This window comes from Rhinoderma darwinii, chromosome 1 (assembly GCF_050947455.1).
Source record: "Rhinoderma darwinii isolate aRhiDar2 chromosome 1, aRhiDar2.hap1, whole genome shotgun sequence".
In the NCBI taxonomy this organism is placed as follows: Eukaryota; Metazoa; Chordata; class Amphibia; order Anura; family Rhinodermatidae; genus Rhinoderma; species Rhinoderma darwinii.
Genome location: NC_134687.1, coordinates 454,573,313 through 454,595,474, shown reverse-complemented (window position 1 = coordinate 454,595,474; position 22,162 = coordinate 454,573,313). Strand labels below are relative to the sequence as shown.

At 44.7% G+C, this 22,162-nt stretch overlaps 1 protein-coding gene across 1 annotated transcript in view; it reads left to right on the top strand.

The window, feature by feature from the left end:
• Positions 1–22,162, top strand: part of HIRA (histone cell cycle regulator) — an 82,966-nt gene that overhangs the window by 60,297 nt on the left and 507 nt on the right. The window contains exons 17-25 of the mRNA XM_075832383.1: positions 2,409–2,510; positions 3,004–3,152; positions 3,237–3,398; positions 3,528–3,586; positions 3,680–3,785; positions 11,148–11,270; positions 12,004–12,167; positions 12,456–12,544; positions 21,662–22,162. The exon at positions 21,662–22,162 is cut by the window's right edge and continues 507 nt beyond it. Coding sequence (XP_075688498.1) covers positions 2,409–2,510; positions 3,004–3,152; positions 3,237–3,398; positions 3,528–3,586; positions 3,680–3,785; positions 11,148–11,270; positions 12,004–12,167; positions 12,456–12,544; positions 21,662–21,778 — 1,071 coding nt within the window. The 3' untranslated portion in view covers positions 21,779–22,162. The remainder of the gene's footprint in view (positions 1–2,408; positions 2,511–3,003; positions 3,153–3,236; positions 3,399–3,527; positions 3,587–3,679; positions 3,786–11,147; positions 11,271–12,003; positions 12,168–12,455; positions 12,545–21,661) is intronic.

Here is a 22,162-nt window from a genome sequence, read left to right as displayed (position 1 = left end):
TATTGCAGTGTATTATAAATGTGATCGGATAATCACATAGTGAAGTCCCCTAGTGGGACTAGTAAAAAAATGGAAAAAAATGAAAGACCCACTTTTCCCCCTTACAAACTGCTTTATTATTAACAAACAAAATAAAGTAAAAAAGTTACACATATTTGGTATCGCCACGTCTGTAACGACCCCAACTATAAAATTATTACATCATTTAACCCGCACGAACGTCGTAAAAAATAAAATAAAAAACCATGCAAAAATTGCTGTTTTCTTTGAATCCTGCTTAAAAAAAAATGTGATAAAGTGATCAAAAAGTCTCATCTACTCCAAAAATGGTACCAAAAAGCCCTCATACAATTGCATCGGCGAATAAATTCAAAAGTTATGGCTCTTCAAATACGGAGACACAAAAACAAATAATTTTGAAAAAAAAAAGTGTCTTCACTGTGTAAAAGTAGTAAAACATACAAAAACTATACAAATTTGGAATCGTTGCAATCGCAACAACCGACTGAATAAAGATATTGTATTACTTATACCACACGGTAAACGGTGTAAATTTAGAACGCAAAAAAGTGTGGCAAAATTGCAGGTTTTTTTCTATTCCCCCCCCCCCCCCCCCAAAAAAAAGTTCATAAAAGTTAATCAATAAATTCTATGTACCCCAAAATGGTGCTATTAAAAATTACAACTTGTCCCGCAAAAAAAACAAGACCTTATATAGCTATGTCGACGCACAAATAAAAAAGTTATAGCTCTTCGAATGAGACAATTGAAAAACGTAAAAAATGGCCTGGTCATTAAGGGGTTAAAGGAGTTTTCCCATGAGGGACGTTTATTACCTATCCACAGGCTATGTCCTAAATGTCAGATGCGGGTCCCACCTCTGGGACCTCCACCTATCTCTAGAACGGGGGCCCCCTAAACCCTGTTCTAGCTTTGCCTGCTATCGCTGACTCCCGGCCACTACCTGACTTTATGGTCGAGAGTTACAAAAACAGCTTAGCTCGCTGAGCTATGCTGTTTCCATAACTCCCATAGTAGCAAATCGCAGTTATGGAAGCAGCGCAGCATGCAAGCTTCGCGGTTTTCGTAACTACCATTCAGTTCTATGGGGCTTACGAAAACATCGTAGCTCAGCGAGATACACTGTTTTCACCTACATGGTCGGAAATCAGCCGAGACACACAGAGGTAGAATGGGGTTTAGGGCCCCGTTCTAGAGGTGGGACCCGCATCTATCTGACATTTGACATATCCTGTGGAAAAGCCCCTTTAAAGAGGCTCTGTCACCAGATTTTGCAACCCCTATCTGCTATTGCAGCAGATCGGCGCTGCAATGTAGATTACAGTAACGTTTTTATTTTTAAAAAAACGAGCATTTTTGGCCAAGTTATGACCATTTTTGTATTTATGTAAATGAGGCTTGCAAAAGTCCAAGTGGGCGTGTTTAAAGTAAAAGTACAACTGGGCGTGTATTATGTGCGTACATCGGGGCGTGTTTACTTCTTTTACTATCTGGGCGTTCTGACGAGAAGTATCATCCACTTCTCTTCAGAACGCCCAGCTTCTGGCAGATCACGCTGTGACGTCACTCACTTCCTGCCCCAGGTCCTGCATCGTGTCGGCCACATTGGCACCAGAGGCTACAGTTGATTCTGCAGCAGCATCAGCGTTTGCAGGTAAGTAGCTACATCGACTTACCTGCAAACGCCGATGCTGCTGCAGAATCAACTGTAGCCTCTGGTGCCGATGTGTCCTCGCTCGTCCGACACGATGCAGGACCTGGGGCAGGAAGTGAGTGACGTCACAGCGTGATCTCTCGAACACGCTGTGTGTCTGCACTGCCAGAAGCTGGGCGTTCTGAAGAGAAGTGGATGATACTTCTCATCAGAACGCCCAGCTAGTAAAAGTAGTAAAAACGCCCCGATGTACGCACATAATACACGCCCAGTTGGACTTTTGCAAGCCTCATTTGCATAAATACAAAAATGGTCATAACTTGGCCAAAAATGCTCGTTTTTTAAAAATAAAAACGTTACTGTAATCTACATTGCAGCGCCGATCTGCTGCAATAGCAGATAGGGGTTGCAAAATTTGGTGACCGAGCCTCTTTAACACGGAAGTCTATGTCTGACGTTACATTTATTGGGGTTTAACGGTCTTCGCAAACGTTGGGAGATTTTAACGGTGAATATGCTGAACGAAAAGCACTATGTAGACAGTCTTGGAGCCACTAAAGTGTACCCTGGTTTTACTTTGAGCTGAATAAAAATGTTACATATTGGAATGTTTAATATATCTGGAAAGCCTTTTTTTCTGGAAGATGCCGTTAATTCACAAGCAAAGCTTTTAATTCCTCATTTAATATTGTCAAAGGAGTCACTTTTTTTTTTATTTTGTGAATGTTATCAGTCTCAGGTGGCTTCAACATCCGAGAAGGACTTAACATCTGCAACACCAGCATTATCACTTAGACTGCCAATCCCAACCATTCAGAAGTCCTTTACCCTACAGGTCCGTCAGCTATACTTTTGTTCATACTATTTTAAACGTGTATCAACCACTGAAGAGCTTTTATCTTAATTGTAAATACGCTGCACTGTTCTGTGCACCATCATGCTACAGCATAGTCTGACTTGCTGTGTGACTTTCCCAACTGTTATTGTAACCCGGCTATCTTGTCAGATTTCGACATTGTGACTAACTCTGTTACAAAACATCCTGTGTGATGCATATTCATGTAACCCTAATGAAGTATCTATACTATAAAGAATCTGTTACACATTTATGTAAAAAAAAAATTGTCCGTTATACGCTAATGTTTTACAACAGATTTCCACATCGTGCATACATGGAAAATCAAATACAATTAAAACTACAATAGGCACCGTTTTGTTTTTTGGACTTGATCAATACTATTAGTCTAACTGTTAGTTCTGGGGTGGTTTGTTCTATGTACTCTGTTAGGGTAGTTGGGTGCCATTAATTTATTTTCTAAACTTTTCAGATTAGTGCGGACCCCTCAATATACATTGAAATAGAAAATGAAATCCGACTAGTAGGAGGATCAAAACTAAGCCAGCTCAAGTGTAACCGAGAAGGGAAGGAGTGGAAAACGGTGCTCACAAGCCGCATTCTTGCAGCAGCAGGCAGCAAGTTAGTATTGTTATATGGCTGTGTGCTGCAAAGTATAACCACATAACAAATTAGATAATTTTTAAACTATTCCTTTCTTTTTAGTGACGTGGTTTGTGTAGCCTGCGATAAGCGAATGTTATCCATGTTTTCTGGTAGTGGCAGACGAGTATTTCCACCTATCATTCTGCCTTCCCAAATCTGTTCTTTACAATGTACAGGGCGTTTTGTCATGGCTCTTACGTCCTCAGCTGCCCTTTCTGTTTGGTGAGTAATGAAATATTTTCTGCATGAAAGGCTTGCTTAATGTATATACATTGCAGTACTAAGATGACATTTCAGGTGTATGGTTGTGAATTTTCAGCAGCTACAGTATTTCTTCATCTCTTTTCATAGGGATGTCCAGAATCAGAAAGCTATTGTGAAGAATGAGTCTTTATTGCCCATTTTAGCAGGTGACCACTTGTATATTATTATGCAGAATGTGTTGAGTTTTACTAAAATGTGTGCATATTTATTTTTTTAACTTTTTTTTTTTTTTTACTCAGGGAGCAATCTGACTGTTTCCCAAACGTTGCTTACTCAGAGAGGTATACCTGTACTAAGCTTGTCTAATGGGAAAGCCTATTGCTTTAATCCTGCTCTCTCTACATGGTAAGACATGTGTTTTTATGTATGTATAATTAAGAAGCCCCCCCCCCTTCTCCATAGACTTCTATAGGCAGCTGTAACCTGATCCTTCAGTGAGCTGAGAGGTCTGTCTCCTCTTGAGGAGATGGAAAAAGCAGTAAATTCAGAGTGAGTGAACAGTTTGGGGTGTGGGGGGAGCCTGATAAGTGGTGAGACATTCTTCTCTAACAAAGTTTCTTATATTCACTTGTACTGTTGATTTATGCAAAGTTTGTAAAAAAAAAAAATTAGAGACCAATAAAATGTGGATTTTTGGAAACACATTTGAGTAAACTACAAATTCTTAAAGGGACGGTGTCACGACTTTTTTTTATGTTATTGCTTTTAATGTCATTAAAATAAATTGTATTTATTTGTCTTTGTACTTTTTTATTCTTTCTTTTACTTCTCTATGGGGGCTGCTATTTTTTTTTTTTCATCTCTGTGTCGATTAACGACACATACAGAGATGGAATACGGCACATACATCCCCATAGAGAATGCGAACGGGAGCCGTTCCATTCACTATAGCGTACGCCGTCTGTGTGGGAACGGCGCATGCGCCACTCCCACACAGACCAAAAAGTAGGTCTTCGGCAGAGCGACATCCGGTGCCATTTTCATGTGAACCGGAAGCCGCGGCCGGACAGTAAGACGACTACTTCCGGTCGCGGCTTCCAACCATATGTTCCGTCTAGGAGCGGAGGCGACGACGGCAGGAGCAGGTTAAGTTGTGTGTGTATGTTCGAGTTATACTGTGTGATTACCACTAGCTAATCCTCCTACACTGTGCATTTGCTCAAAAAATGGCGGCACACAGTGTAGGAGGTTTGAACATTCAACCCCCTCCTTTCTTCTGCCACTAGCCAGGATAAAGGAGGGGGGATTGTTTGAGGACACTAGAGCGAGTTTGTCTTCTCCAATTTTGCAGCATAAAGCAATGAGGTTGCTTTACCACATGCCAATGCTGCAATTTTGGGAATTGCTCCCTCTAGTGACCAGCACATGGAAATGTTATCAATTAGAATCTAATTTATAATATTTCCTGACTTGGGAAAAATTTAGAACAATGTGTAATCATTTATATACTAACTGTTTAACTTAATAAAAAAAAATTTCTAGCGACACATTCCCTTTAATGGATTCCTTCTGGAAGGATGTTCCTACCTTTTTTCATAACCTCGTCCTAATAGCCAAACATCTGGAGAACAGTAGATATTCAGTTGTTTTTTTAGCCTTTGCCTAAATGTTCATGGCTTTTAGCTTTGTTGATGGGATTTGGCTTGATGTTTTAAATGCCGGCTATTCCTCAGCCACAATGCTGCTATCGTGGCTAGAGGCAACCGATCTTACCATGTAGCTCAAGCTTAAATGCTATTGGTACTGTACTACTGTATCAAGCCCTTTTCTTCGTTACTTTGGGGGATATGGACCGTGGGTATATGCTCTTGCCACTGGGAAGCTTGACACTATGAAATAAAGTGACGACTGTTACAGGATATACCCTGCCCACAGACACTGAGCTATTCAGTCGTAGGAGGTAGACACTTCTGCGGATAGCAGCAGAGTCTACCAAGATTTTTCCTTTATTTATTCTTTTCATTATGAAGAACTAGGGTCACAGGGTCTCCCAGTGTTTCCCTTTGGCAGGCGCACAGTGTCCTATGGTAATGCACTGTTGGCCAACCTGCATATGAGGACAAGTGGGACAATAGCGCCTACTTCTCTGTCACCCACCAGCCTAAGGAGCACCTCTGACACCTCTACCACCAGTAACAGTGAGGGGGTGCTCCTGCTGGTCCGTACTCCTGGGAGATGGAGAGTTGGGTGAGTGTTACCCAAACCAGGCCACCGCTTGTGCAATGTAGCAGTCCGCTGGACCAGCCAATTTCCTGGGGTATTTCCCAAAGTCCTTCCTGCGCTCCCTGAACACTTTTGGGCCACCAGCGCTATTTTTATTGTATGGCCGGTGGTGCCATTTTGCGCTTTGCTGCACGGGCGGGGGACGGGAACTTCACTGTATTGATCTATAGCGCTCTAGCATGCTTTTTTTTTCCCCCTATCCCCTCATGGGGAAACATTTCTCTCTCCTGATTGGCCGCTTGCAGTCATGCAAGGAGACCGGCCAATCACAGGGCTCCGTGTGTGGGGCTACACAGTTCACCTCTGCTATCCTCCATTTGGGTGGCCGCTGCTGTGGACCCAGGACCTCCTGAACAGGGCTGACCTTCTGAACAGAGGAGGACTTCTGATACCTTGAAAGTGGGTAGGGATAAGCCTTTTGCTTCTTATGTTCCCCAACAGGTGCCCTAGATTACAGGCACTAAGTGAGTTTCCTAATGGAGCATACTCCTTTTCTCACTGTTCTAGTCAGTTCCCTTGTGAAGCAGCCATTACTCCCTAAATAGTAGGGCTCCTGGCTACGCTGTTTGAGTGATTTTTTTTCTGTTTCTTCCTTCTCACTACTTTAGTGTGAAGTTAAGTAACACCCGCTACTGCCATGTCTGACCCTAAAGGTGGAACTCTCAAGCCAGACTACCGTTGCCATTTATTATGCCGGCTCAAAGTGAAATTCTAAATTTCCTTGTCAGTCTACTTCCTTATGTGATGCATGCCATCGTCCTAGCCAAATGCCTGTGGCCTCTGCACTATTACCACCTGATGTTCACCCATGGTGTGATTGGTGTGGATCCGGAATGCGAACTACCTTTTCCGGTCAATTGACAACCTAGCGAACGTTACTCAGTCCATCTTAGGTGGCATGTCTGCCCAACTGCACGCAATGCCACATAAGATGGGCAAGGTGTTTCTGGCCCTGAAGCCAGGTTGGTTTCCTCTCATCCTAGAGAGGTTTTGTCTGATGGTGAATTATCTGATTCAGTTCGTAAGGGTTCTTCCCCCATTTCCCACTTCAGTGGAGGTGCTAATATGAGTTGTCCGTAACACACTTCAGGTCACTGATTTTGTACCTTCCACTGACTTCACTCAAGGGTATTGCCTTTAAGGAATGAAAGCACCCGGACAAGACTATTTCCCATTCTAGCCATCTGGATGTTTTCTATGCCTTTCAAGAGGGCAATTCTTCCACATGGGTATGGACTCCGAAGTGAGATCCTCCAGTTTCTTGTCTAGACAAGGCCACTACCTTGCTGATGGTGGATTCCGCTTCCTTCAAAGATCCCCTGGATCGCTGCGTGGACTCCTTTTCTAAAACTACTTTTGAAGCCTCGGGGTATTCCCTTCGCCCAATTTTTGCGTCTGTCTGGGTTATTGAATGGGCTCAGAAACTTTGTCATGGCCTGCTCTTGGGTCCTCCTCAAGAGGAATTAGTCAATCTATCTCACTTGATCTCCAATTCATCCAAGTATATCTGCGAAGCTGCTCTTGATGCGGTCCACCTGGTGGTGCGGACTTCTGTTTGCTCTGGCACTATTCGCAGAACGACCTGGTTCAGGGCTTGGTCTGCTGATTTCAGCCTCCAAGCGTTCCCTGACTGCTCTACCCTTTTCAGGGTCTTGTCTCTTTTGGAGGAGATTATCTCAGAATAGAACTAAGCACACTACCCCTGCCAAAAAGGCAGGTCTGTGTTTTTTGCTCTTTGTGCTTTTTCCAACACCACTTCCTCCAAGCCGCAGACTCGCCTGGATCAGAAAGCTAAACCTTCCTTTAAGACCCAGCCCTCCTGGCACCCCCGACCTCCACCTGCAACGGTTGGAACCGGCAAGGCCACTTACACCTGAAGGTGCACCCCCCGCTCAATTTGCATTTCAGGTGGGGGGCTGGCTTCTGCACTTCAAGGATGTCTGGCTCTCTCACTTTTTGAACGCTCAGGTCCAGGCGGTGGTATCTTCAGGATACAAAATCGAATTTGCCACCCTCCCTCGAGCTCTTTTAAGTCCGCAGTTCCACAGTCCCCTTCCAGGGTGGCACCCTTTTTTCACGCAATCGTCTCTGCTTCTTCAGTGGGTTATTATTCCGGTATCCTTGAACCAAAGGTTCCAGGTTTCTTATTCCAACCTTTTTGCCATCCCCAAAAAAAGCTGTTTGGCCCATACTGGATCTTAAGCGCCTCAACGAGCATGTTCGGCTCCGACATTTTCAGATGGAATCTCTCCAATCTGCCATCTCTTCCATGGAACAGGAGGAATTTCTTTCTGATGTGGATATCAAGGACACATATCTACACGTCTCTATCTGCACTTCCCAACGGCGATTACTTTGTTTTGCTTTACGGTTTGCCAATTTTTGACCCTTCCCTTTGGCCTGGCCATTGCCCTGCGAGTGTTTTACAAAAGTTTAGTTGTGATGGCACTCCTTCGCACCAGGGGGTGTCGGTCACCCTGACCCTGGATGATATCCTAAGCAATTCTCCCTCCAAGAGGGGCAACAAGTTGGCCCTCCAGATCACTCTGGACACCGAGTCTGTTTGGTTGGACCATCAACCGGTCCAAGTCTTGCCTATCTTCTTGACTGCAGATAATTTTTTGGGTGGGGGTGGGGGGGTCAGCACTCACTTGGCGAAGGTATCCCTTCCCCCGGAACATCTTGTTCTTCAGCACAGGATTAGTTCTTTACACAAGGGTGTGTAGACCTCACTCTGCACGCGGGTGCTCAGGAAAATGGTGGCCTCTATCAAGACTATTCCATTTACGCAGTTCTGCACGCATCCTCTGCAGAGGGCGATCATCTGCATCGCTTCTCCGGACGTTCCCTGGGGGTGCTCGCTTTTGCGGCTGATCCTCTCCACAGATGCCAGTCTCAAGGGATGGGGGGCACCTTTCAGAATCTCACGCCTTAGGGGCTGTGGTCTCCACAAGAATCATCCCATCGACATTCTGGAGTCAAGAGCAATCTTTCGGTGTCTCTTTCATTGGACTCCGTCTCTGTCCGGACACCTGGTGAGGGATCAGACAGACCATTCCACAGCCGTGGCTTTTCTGAATCAGGGTGTTACTCGCAGTGATGGTCGAGGATTCCTGAATCCTTGTCTGTACCTCATGTTCTGGCCCTTACAGCGGTTCACATTCCCTGGGGCGACAATTGGGTTGTGGACTTATTCATTTGTGAAACATTGGATCCCCGGAAGTGGTTTCTTCAGAGGTGTCTTCGACCAAATTTGTCTCTGGTGGAATCGTCTGGACGTGAACTTGGCCTCCAGGTTCAATTGCCACGTTCCCTGCATCATTTCCTGAGCTCGGGATCCAGAGGCCTGCACCGTGGACGCTCTCGTGGAGTCATGGTTGGACTTCAGTATCTTGTACGTCTTCCCTTCTCTGCCTCTCCTGCTGTGGCACCTCCGACGGCTCAGGGCAGAAGGGGATTCCTGCCATTCTGGTTGCCCTGCATTGGCCATGCCGCTGTTGTTACGCGGCCTTCGTGTCAACGTCCCGACCACCTTCTCTCTCCGGGACCTCTCTTCCACAAGAATTTAAGGACACTATGTTTAACGGCATGGCTGTTTATGCCGCCGTTCTGAGGGTTTTTTTTTTTTTTTGTTTTGTTTTTTTGGAGTGTTATCCTCACTATGCTTAAGGCCAGAAAGTCCTCTTCAGCACGCATCTATCATTGTACATGGAAGGTTTACCTAGGTTGGTGTGATGATCTGCAAAATCTCCCCCCCCCTCCCTCCCCCTCCCTTGCGTTTTTCAGGTTTATCCTTTTTACAGCGGGGTTTGGATCACTATCTGTTTAGCTCTCAACTCTCTGAATGGGCAGTTATCTGCCCTTTGCATTTTGTTAGGTCGGCCGTTGGCGTCTAAAGCTGACATAACTTTTTTTGCAGGGGGTGGCTCATGTGATGTCTCCCCCCCCCCCCCCCCCCACCAACCCCAAATCTACCTTCGTTTTTCTTGTGGAACCTGAATTTGGTTTTGGATGTCTTGCCGTTGACTCCATTTGAACGGCAAGAGATCTCTTTCCGTTTTCTGTCCTGGATGGTGATTTTTCTGAGGATCTCTGAATTGGCGGCTCTTGTCCTGCATTTGTTTCTTCACCAAGACAAGGCGGTGGTCCGCTCGGCTCCCTCCTTTTTGTCTAAAGTGGTTTCGGCCTTCCACATGAATGAGGATTTACCTTGCCGTCTTTTCGTCCTTCTCCCAGTCATCCAAGGTAGTGTTTCCTCCACAACCTGGATGTTGTCCGTGCTCGGCAGATTTATCTTTCTGTCGTGGCTTCCTTCCGGCGGTCGGATTCACTCTTCACCCCCTCCCCCCCCCCCACTAGGGTCCCAGAAGGGTTTGGCTGGCTCGAAGGCCAACACTGCTCGTGTCTGTGGAAGGCTTCCCTCCTTTCCAGGTCATGGCCCACTCTACCAGAGCGGTTAGGGCTTCCTGGGCCATGCGCCATCAGGCCTCTGCCCTTTAATTGTGCAAGGCGTCCATGTGGTCTTCTCTGCACACCTTTTTGTCAAGTTCTACCTGGTGCATACCTTTTTGCCTCTGCAGACGCATTCTGAGTTGCAAGGTATTCCAGGCATCTGTGAAATAGCTGACAATGTGCTGTGTTTTGTTTCTGCTCCTGGGGACTGCTCTAGGATGTCCCATGGTCTGTGTCCCCCCAATGTAACAAACAAGGAAACAGGATTTTTGAGTACTCGCCATAAAATCCTTTTCTTGTCCAGTTCATTCATTGGGGGACACAGCTCCCACCCAATTGTTTTCAAGGTTTTTTTGCATTTATGGTCGTCCGTTTGAGGGATTGCCCTCTCGTGTTTGACATATCTTACCCTGTATCTGCTTCTCCTTCTTGTGGACAGACTGAATAGCTCTGTGTCTGTGAGCAGGGTATATCCTGTAGGTGGAGTCACTCTTTTTTTACTTCATAGTGTCAAGCCTCCTAGTGGCAACCGCATATACCCACGGTACGTGTCCCCGTCGTCGTCCGTCACACACACACACACACACACACACACACACACACACACACACACACACACACACACACACACACACACACACACACACACACACACACACACACTGAACTGGACAAGAGAGACTTTATGGTGAGGACTGTAAAAAAGAAAAAAAAAAAAAAAGATAACATTTTTTTTTTCTCTCTGCCCCTCTGCTGGGTCTCTCCCCATTGATCAGTGTTACTGGGTTTGCAGCAAATAAAAACCAAATATATACTTGCAACATGTCTCTAAGAGCACTGCTATTCTGTGCATCCCTTTTGTATGTCCGACAAATGCATTGCGCTCATCATACCGTGGGGTGTTTTTTTTTGTTTTGTATTTTCCTAAATCTACTGGACTCCTATTGGTTATCTGTTACTTTTGTATAGGTATAGCCAAAGTCCCCATGGTCTTTGCATCTTTTTTTATTGCTGATTTCCTTACTTGAACAGGAACCTGGTATCTGACAAACAAGACTCCTTGGCGCAGTGCGCAGATTACAGGAACTGTTTGCCCTCACAGGAAGCCATGATGTGCTCTGGACCACTAGCCATAATCCAAGGACGAGCGTCCAAGTAAGAAAATGTTAATATCTTTCAAAGGTGTTAATAGTTGAAGCAACAAATATATAACCTGAATAAAAGTGTACCTTCAACTACAAAGGTTTGTTGTTTTTTGGGATGTCTATATAGCCTCAATTTAAAGGGGTTTTCTAGTCCCTAAAAATTGATGGCCTCCGTATAGGCCACGAATAGCTGATCGGTCAGGGTACAAGTACTGCTTCCCCTTTATTCCGGTCACTGCTCGTATTGTGAACCGCCGACACAGCAGTAGCGGTGGTTCACAGTATTACAACCTTCTACCATTGAAGTGAATATGAGAATGCTGCAATATTGTGAACCGCTGCTTCTTCGGTGTACGCGATTCACAGTACGAGCAGTGACTGGAATGAAGGGGAAGCGGCACTTGTACGAGCATTGCGGAACCTTCAAAACAGCGGATCAGCGAGGTTTCGGTCAGTCCGACCTCGACCGATCAGCTATTGATGGCCTATCCTGAGGATAGACCATCTATTTTTGGGGACTGGAAGACCCCATTAGTTAAAAGGCACTTACTAATATGTATGTCTTGTCTAAAGCTCTGTTTTGATGACTTGGTGCTTCGATACTTCATTCGCCCATATCTACTAGGATTTTAGTGGCCTGTGGCCACAAGGGGGTGGTTATGGTATTGAGTCGCTGTAGACCTTTTAATATGAGCAATAAAACGAGTAGAACTTTTTTACATCGGATTTTATATAATTTGCAGTGCTGGCAGACAGGCCGCTCACCTTTTCACAATGCCTCACCAAGTGCAGCAGGAAACAACCATGGCATACCTTGAGAATCAAATTGCAGGTTCCCTAATACTACAGTCAAGCCAGGAATACAAATACTGGTTGCTCATCTATGCACGTTACTTGGTTAATGAAGGTGAGTTCCAATCCATGAAATCCTTGCATACAAAAAATATGCACTTTTGTGCACCAGGAAACCCTTTTTATTTGGCTTGAGTTTTTGCATTTTAAAATGACTTGAAATAACATACACATTTTTTTTATAAGCGGTCTTTGTTTAGAGTGCAAAAGCTGAAACCCAAATCAATGGGAGAGAGATTTGTAAGCAACTACTGTACGGAGTTCTTCATCATAAATGTCTACAGGTTAACTTTTATTATATGGAAGTATGGATGTAATACACAATTGTCTTAATACTACACAGGTTTTGAGCAGAAGCTACGTGAAGTATGCCAGGAACTGCTCGGCCCTGTCCATCACTCATCTGACAGCCAATGGGAATCTAAAATATTGGTAAGCTACTTTGATAATATACTCCAGGATTCTTATACTTATTGGTACTTTTAGGGGGTAACTTATTAACCTTGTTACGCCAGTTTTCTGGCATAGAAAAGTCGCAATTTGCAGTGAAAATTGCGACTATTGGGCATTTCATGCCGTCGTCTACACTTTTGGATAAAGGGATGGGGCTTGACAAATGTAGGTGGGGACACCATGGCCCGACAGATTTTCTATAATTTACGCCAGAATAATTGTGTAAATTATAGCGGAAGTTTACGCTTGTGTGGATCAGACTACATTCTACTTTTACTATAATAATAATCTTTATTTATATAGCGCCAACATATTACGCAGCACTTTACAATTTAGAGGGAACCTGAAACAAACAATATCAGACATTACATAGTGACAAAGTTCATTTACAATTCAAACCTGGGAAGTAAGGACCCTGCTCGCAAGAGCTTACAATCTATGAGGACATAAGGGAGACACAAAGTGTAACAGTGTTTGTTCTGTACAATGGTCCGGCCATTTTTATACTATCTGGAGGCATGTGGGAATCAGAGACTCTGCTTGGGATTCCCCTCTGATCTATTCTATTGAATGAGTAAACCTTCCTTTTGGGGTGAAATTAGACAAATATACCCTGAATTTTTTTTTTTTTTTTTATTGCTTAAGACAGTGTATATATAGGTTAAAAGGCTATGTACACCTTTTTGAATATAAGCTGTGTCATTCTCTTTCAGCCGATTGCATCAATTCAGCTGAACTGATGGCTCGGCTGCGAGAGAACGGCACAGCTTCTATGTGTATAGGATACGTAGATGCTGTAAAAAAAATGTAACCAGTGAATTATAGGAGGGATTTAAAACACAACAAATTGATTACATTTTTTTTTATTTTTATTAAAACGGCCTACATAGCCGTAAATTTTTGTAACCGATTTCTTAAGTTTTGGTCACACAGTGCAGCCAAAATTAGGATTGTATGGAAATGGACACGGCGGGCCTTAGGGGTGTGTGACCTGTGCACAGGGCGCTGCAGCCTCCCCGCAATTAGTGGGTCCCACAGTGCAGGCCGTTTGAGCTCTCTAACCTCTGCTACTCATTACACACACGGAGGCAGCAAGAGGAAAGTAGGAAGCTCCACCCACAGCCCGCCGTGTGTGTGTGTGTGTGTGTGTGTGTGTATATATGTGTGTATGTATATATATATCAATCCAAAAAGTAGGCAGCACACCGTAGTTGAAGTAAAAAAGTAAGGGCACTTTATTGCACCATGTGGGACGTTTCAGCTCAGGCTCTAGAGGACAGAGCTGAAACGTCGCACATGGGGCAATAAAGTACCCTTATTGTTTTTTCACTTCAACTACGGTATATATGTATGTGTGTGGTGTTACATAGGACTGCAGGTAACCTCTACTACATTATATGTACGGTGAGCCTGTGAGAGAGACCTAACGATATACACACACACATATACATATTCTGGAACATATACAAATACATACAGTTACATATATAGACATACAGGTGTGTGTCTAGATATGTCTTTGTGTGTACAGTATATATGTTCCAGTATGTGCTTGTCCCCTATGTTTGGCTTCCAGAAAGAAAAATATATATCCAAAAGCTGCAACAAAAAAGAAAAACTGTATTGGCCAAATCCATTTTTCTGGCGTACTATTAATAAAAATCCATACAATTAATAAAGTATTTGCGTTATTACAGCTATACCAAATGTAAATGGGGGAAGAGAGGGAACTTTTTTTTTACCTTTTTTAGGTTTTTATTGCTATATATATATATATATATATATATATATATATATATATATATATATATATATATACTTTTTTTGGATCTGTTTTCATCAATGAAACAGGAAGAAATTTCTAAAGGGCATCATTCAGACAAATGTTATTAAAGTGGTTGTCTTAAAGATCTTGGTGGTCTTAAGTCTCCCACCCCCTCCCCCCTTCCCGGTTTCTCACCTGGTCAAAACTACTACTTTGCCCATGGCGGACCCAACTTCCTTCAAGGATCGTCGCGTGGAGTAATTTGCAATTCCTAACTTTGCCTCAACCCTGGGTCAACTGCGCTACCACTGAATGGGCACACCAACTCTGTCATGGTCTCGTCGATGGGGCTTCTCAGGAGAATTTATTTTGTCCCATCTTCTCTCTAATACGTCAAAATACCTATGTGAGGCTTTTCTTTACTCTGTTCAACTGCTGGCTCGTGCTCCAGCCTCTATGATCAGGGCAGTACGGCTTTGTACTGCAGTCAGTGGCCTGGCCACAATGCTCAAATAAAGGGGCCGGTCCGCTTCGATCAGGGCCCCAACGTTAGTTACTTGGAGAAAGGAACGGACCCTTCAACTAGTAACGAACGCTGAGACACTAAGGCTGGATTCACACGAGCATGTTCGGTCCATAAAGGATGGAACGTATTTCGGCCGCAAGTCCGGACCGAACACACTGCAGGGAGCCGGGCTCCTAGCATCATAGTTATGTACGACGCTAGGAGTCCCTGCCTCGCTGCCGGACAACTGTCCCGTACTGTAATCATGTTTTCAGTACGGGACAGAAGTTCCACGGAGAGGCAGGGACTCCTAGCACAGCTGCTTTATTTGTGGCGCAATTACAAAAATTGTGTAAAAAAAATAAAAATGGTACAAAACATGAAAAAACTAAAATAGGGCTTTTAAGCTATTCCCACAGTGCAGTCAAATAATGTTTTTGCATAGATTTTGCAAAAATCTTAGTAAAAAAATGAGGTTTGACTGCACGGTGTGAATTTGTCTTCTATTTTCAGTGCGGATTGCGCACTAAAAATCCACAACAAATTACAGTACAACTCATGTGAATGGGGTTTTCAAAACTGTATTGACATGCAGCAGAAAAAAAATCTGCATGGGCTTTAGAGCATTCTGCTGATTTCTTAAATCCGCAGCATGCCTATTATGTTGCAAGATTGCCACGTGTTTCACCCTTTACAATGCGAAGGGTTAATTTGCTGCAAAACCTGTAAGGGTAAATTCACACGTAGCATAAACACTATGATTTTCCTCAACGGATTTCATTGTGGAAAATCCGCAGCGTAATACAGTAGCAGCAGAGTGGATGAGATATGAACAAATCTCATCCACACGCTGCGTAAAAAAAGGCGCTGAAAAAACGTTTATAAATTAACCTGTGGTGCAGCTTTTTAATCCACAGCATGTCAATTTATGTTGCAGAATCGCTGCTTTCTGTTGTGGGTTTTCTCCATTGAATTCAAAGGGGAGGTAAAACCTGCAACAAATAGCAGATGTTACTATTTTTGCGACGGAAAAGCTGTGATTCTGTCACAAAAAGATTGCAACTCCGAAAAATAAAAAAAAGCTTCTACTTGCCCAGAACTGCTTTTGCGTCCAGCCCGGCCTCCAGGGATGACGTTTTATCCCATGTGACTACTGCAGCCGATCTCGGGCACAGTCACATAGGATGAAACGTTCTTCCAGGAGGCTGGGCTGCAGGACGTCCGATGCGTGGCATGGTAAGTAATGTCCTATTATTTCACGACCCTTCACACTCTCCATTGAAACAATGGTCGCGTGAAAAGCCCCATAGAAATACATGAATCCGTGTGTCATACTGAAGAGATACACGCTCGTCTGAAAGAGCCCTAAGTGCTCCTTACATCCTCTCAAGGCGCCCTCCATATCATGTTATCACCCTACATTTATCTTGTACGTCGCTCCCGACGTACACGATAAATGTGTTCATAGGGCTCCATTATGTCCTTTTGGTCTCCGTCAGGTTGGTGTACTTATTTATACTTTTTATTTTATTTATTTTTTATTTATTTATTTTGAAGGATGGAAAAGCGGACTATACTATTCCATCCCGAGAGGTCCCATAAAAAAAACGTATACCGCTCCTGACGTTACTATATGGACATTGATGACAGGAGCTTCCCAATGCTGGAGTCCCCAGGCAGAGCATCACAAGCTCTTTGCCTGTGAACTTTGTCCCAGGGAAAGCTCCTGACGACTCTGTCCATTTATGAACCGTGACTTCAGGAGTTTTCCCCATGGCCAATCCTCAGGCGACGTATGCCATGCAGTGGGATACGTTTTGGCTGAATTCAATAAAATCCAGGGTATCAAACGGTCACAGACTGCTCCATGGTTTTTGTTCACTGAAATCTGACGTCTGTAACGATATCAGTCACTGCGTATAACATACAAATGTGCGCGTGACACTTTCCGTTGCCCACCCCCGGTAATGGAGGGTTGGGGCCCAATCTCTATGGCTGTATGGAGCCCAGAAATTCCTGATGGCGGCCCGGTCTATGATTTCAATATGCAGGACGACCTGGCTGGAAAGTTAGTCTGCAGATACAGCTTCTTAGCAGTACTTGACCGCATACTTCCTTTTTTCAGGTTCCCGTCTCTTTGGGATCAGACTGGACAAAATCATCTCTGAAGCTATTGGTGGCAAGAGCGCACTCCTCCCCCAGAACAGGGTCAAACGAACTGCCCTTGTCAAGAAGGCAGGTCCTAGTTTCCAGTCCTCTTTGGGTTCTCCAACACTCCATATTCTAGACAACTGTCCCACCAGGACCAGAAGGCCAAGCCTTCCTTTTAAGACTCGCCCCTCCTGGCGACCTGACCTTAGTTCGCATGGGCTGGTAAGCCTAAGGGTATGTGCACATGCTAGCTTGCTTTTAAGTCTGAAAAGACAGACTGTTTTCAGGAGAAAACAGCTGCCTCGTTTCAGCCGTAATTGCTCCTCCTCGCATTTTGCGAGGCTTCTCTGACAGCTGTAAATTTTGAGCTGTGCTTCATTGAGTTCAATGAACGGCTCAAATTACGTCTGAAAGAAGTGTCCTGCACTTCTTTTGACGAGGCTGTATTTTTACGCGTCGTCGTTTGACAGCTGTCAAACGACGACGCGTAAATGACAGGTTGTCTGCACAGTACGTCGGCAAACCCATTCAAATGAATGGGCAGATCTTTGCCGACTTATTGTAGCCTTATTTTCAGACGTAAAACGAGGCATAATACGCCTCTTTTACGTCTGAAAATAGGTTGTGTGAACTCAGCCTAACTCTGCCTAAAAAGCGTCCGCCTCAATTCAGTTGGGGGGGGGGGGGTAGAATTCTGTATTTCAAGGATGTCTGGCTCTCCCATGTTTTGACACCTGGGTTCAGGAAGTGGCATCATCTGTATACAAAATGAAATTTAAGTCTTTCTCCAGAGCAGTTTTTCCAGTCCGCTGTTCCTCAGTCTCCCTCTAGGGCAGCTGCCCTTTTTTTCAAGCAATCAACACTTTTGCTCCTTCAAGGAGTCATTGTTCAGGTGCCCACAACCTAAAGAGTTCGGTGTTTCTACTCCTAACTTATTGTGGTACCAAAGAAACACTGCTCGGTTAGGCATCTTAAGCATCTTAACGAGTGCGTCAAGGTCTGCTGTTTCTTCATGAAATCCCTCCGATCAGTCATTGCTTCCATGGAGTAGGTGTGTATTTGCACGTTCCCGTTTCCCAGTCCCACCAGCGTTTCCTGCACTTTGCAGTGCCTCCTCACCAAAACCAGTCTCTGGCTCTTCCGTTCGCTCTGCCTACAGCCCCGAGAGTTTAAAAAAATAAAATAAAAATTCCTATCTGTGGTAAAGGGCGCTCTTTCAGACCAGGGGGGTGTGTCTTACCCCGTGCCTGAACAGCATATTGATGAGGTCTTCCACCAGGGAGGACAACGTGACTGCGCTTCAGATCACTCTGGACACCTTGTGCCGATTCGGTTAGATTGTTAACCGCTTTGCCGGTTCCTCCCCCAGCAGATTGTATTCCTGCCCATTCCTGCCCATGTCCTTTGACACCCGAGACAGCGTGGGTGTTCCGCAGGAAAGGCTTTCAGGATGGGATTCGCTTGTTGCGGACAGCCGCGGCCGACCTCTCCACCTTTTGCTAGAGGGTCCGCGGAATCATGACTGCCTCTATCGAGGTCATTCCATTCGCACAGCTCCACACTCTCCCTCTTCCCCAGGTTATCCACTCCCGGTGGACTCAAACGACTCGGATCAACGGATTCTCCTTCCTCTTGCTGTTTGGCGAGCCCTCCAGTGGTGGATCTCCTCCCTGGCCGTTCTCCAGTATCGCTTCTTCCTTCTGCTGAACTTGCAGATCCTTTCCACTGATGCTAATCTCAAGGGGTGGGGAAGAACACTTCAGAACCTAACGGCTCAAGGGCTGTGGTCCTCACAGAATAAGCTATTTCTATCAACCTGCTGGAATTGATAAATCTTGCTTTTTCTGCTGCACTGGACATCGCTCCTGTCTGGCCATCTGGTGCGAGTCAAAATGGACAATGTTCCTGCTATAGCTTCTCTCAATAACCAAGGTGGGACTCGAAGCGTAGCAGTGATGGCCGAAGCCACCAAGATTCTCACCTGGGCTGAAAGTCATGTTCCAGCTCTATCGGCAGTACACACTCCAGGGGTCGACAACTGGGTCGCAGACTTCCTAAGTCGCAAATGGGTGGATCCCGGGGAGTAATCCCTCTACTAGGAGGTCTTTGACCAGATTTGCACCAGATGGCGCAGACCGGATGTGGACCTGATGAAGCAGGGATTGAATTTGGATGTCCTCTCCCGAGCCTGGGATCCGTACACTGTAGATGCTCTCATGGCTCCGTGGACCTGCTTCTGTCTCCTACAAGTGTGTGGTGCCCGCCCCCCCCCCCATCTGCCTCGGCTCAAGTTTGCTACGTTTAAAAGCATGGCTGTTGACAATTATTTTCTGAGCGCTCGTGGCTTGTCGTAGAGAGGGTTATTTCTTTGCTTAGCCCGCATTTATTATATACCTGGAAGGCTTATTTCTGTTGCTGTGAGGATCGCAATCTCCCCTCCCTTGCGTTTTTTTCTCTCTCGAGTTTTCTTTCCTTCCAGGGTGGCCTTAATCCGGGTTTGGCCCTTAGCTCCCTTCAGAAACAAGTGTCGGCACTTTCCATCTTCAGTCGCCTTGAAGTCCGACATCAAGTGCATTCCACAGGGGTTTGCTCAAGCGGTTCCCCCTTAATGTTTTTCGATTTCTTCATGGGTTCTGCACTTGGTTTTGGAGGTTCTGCCATGTGCTCCATTCGATCCGTCGTAGTCTTCCATGGAAGGTGGTTTTTCTGGTAGCGGTGACCATCCGGAGAGCCTCTGAACTAGTAACTTTGTCATGTCGCTCTCCATTCCGGACTCATCCGGATGGGGCGGTGCTCAGTATGGTGCCCTAATTTTTTTTTTCCCTAATGTCGTCTCTGCTTTTCGCCTGAACGAGGACCTTGTTCTGCCGTCCTTTTTGTCCAGCTCCCAGTCCTCCGAGGGAGCCATCTCTCCAAAACCTGGATGTTGTCTGCACCTTGCAGACTTACATTTCTATAACTGCTTCTTTCCAGGGATCGGACTCCTTGTGTATCCTTCCTTGTTTATGCTTCCAAAGGGTCCCTGAAAGCGATTGGCCACTACAGCTAGATGAATTCAATTTGCTATTCGCCAGTGTTCGGGTGAGGTACCTGATCAGGGCCCACTCTACCAGAGCGGTTGGGGCTTCCTGGGCTGTGCATAATCAAGCTTCTGCTCTTCCGGTGTGCAAGGCGGCTACTTGGTCTTAAGTGCATGCTTTTGTCAAGTTCTATTAGGGTGCACTTCTTTGCTTTTGCAAACGCTTCCGTTGTAATGTCTTACAGGCATATGTGAAATAGATGACCGTGTCCTTTCCGCTCTTCCTGTCCCTGGGGACTGCTTTAGGATGTCCCAGGGTTTGTTTCCCCTAATGAGACTAACTTAGAAAAAAGGTTTTTTTGAGTACACACCATAAAATCCTTTTGTCCTCCAGTTCATTGGGGTACAACTCCTACCAATTTATTTATTTATTTTATTTTTTTAAAGGTTTTCATGGTCAGCAGTACTTACCTTGTTTCTGCTTCTCCTACTGCTCACAGACAGACTGAATTAGCTTAGTGTCTATGGTTGGGGTATATCCTGTAAGTTGGGGCCACAATTTTAAGACCTCATGCACACGACCATGTTCGGTCCACGATATACAAACCGCATGTCGGCCACATTTCCCGGACCGAACACAGTTCAGGGAGCCGGGCTCCTAGCATCATAGTTCATGTATAGTCACTGCCTCCCTGCGAGACTACTGTCCCGTATTGAAAACCTATTTCAGTACAGGACCGTATTCCTGCGGAGAGGCAGGGACACCTAGCGTCATACCTAACTATGATGCTAGGAACCCGGCTCCCTGAACTGTATTCAGCCCGGGAAATGCGGCCGACAATGCGGTCCGTATATCACGGACCAAACACGGTCGTGTGCATGAGGCCTTCGTGTCTAGCCTCCTGGGGGCAACCGCGAATACCCACGATCTGTGTCCTCCAATGAACTGGACGAGAAAAGGATTATATGGTGAGTACTAGGAGAGCTTTGGATTATTTTAGGATGTTGGTTATGTCTTTAAAAAAAATTCCTAATAAAAGTTCGAGCATACGGCGAAGTCAATACCAAGTGCCAACCCCACATGCACACTTCTCCATTGAAATTAATCCTAATGCTTTAATTAAAAAAAAAAAAAAAAAAAAGCTAAAAATATTTACTTGACTGTATTAGGCCCTGTTTACAGTTTTTTTTGCCGCGGAAACCGTGGCAAAAAATGTCCGAAATTGACTCCCATCGATTTTCAATGGGAGGTGGAGGCGTTTTTTTTGTACCACAAGCATAAAAAACGCTCACGGTAAAAAGGGCATGTCTCTTCTATCTTGAGGCATTTTCAGACCCAAAAACCCCAAACCCCATTGAAATCAATGGGAGACGTATTTTTGACGCGTGTTTTGGCCAAAAAATGCTTGCGGTTATTCCATCTTTCTGTTGAAAAGAGAGCTAAAAAAAAAAAAGCTGCAAAAAAACGCGTGTGGTTAAAAACCACTTCAAAAAACCGGAGCTGATTTTTCCAGGCACAATTTTCTGCCTGCAAAAAAACGAAACCTTAAATCACTGTATTTTGATTTGTTTAGCAAATCCAAGTAATGTAAATAATCGAAATTGCAAAGCTATGTAATTTTGTGTTCTGTTTTTTTTTTGTTTTTGATCTTCCAGGGATTCAGGAAAAGAGGTCTGCTGCAGGAATTGCTCCCACTTATTGGACAAAATCTTCGATTCCAGCGTCTCTTCACTGAATATCGGGAGCAATTGGACTGTTTAACGGACAAATAATATTTGGTTCACATCCTTAACCTCCTTTTGGTTGTTCTCCTTTGTGTGCTTGCCTGCTAGTTTGGGAAGATGACACCAGCAGGCAGTGTCCACTGTGAGAAACAAAGGTGCTGTGAGGAACATGCATGGACATGAAGGATGAGTTAAAGAAGCCTTTCTTGGCCTGTTGAGCATCAGCTAGAAGCCCTGTAATTGTTCTGTCATGTTTGCTGGAAAACTGAAGATTTCTGTTAATGGTAAAGACTAAATGACGGGATGGTTGGCTATTGTTTGCAAGAAAAGCACAGTACGTTACTAAAACACTTGAATTTCTTTTGCCCCATCAATATTTAGGGTTGTGTCCCATTGCTTAATCAAGACCTTGCACTATACAAATGTAAAGAT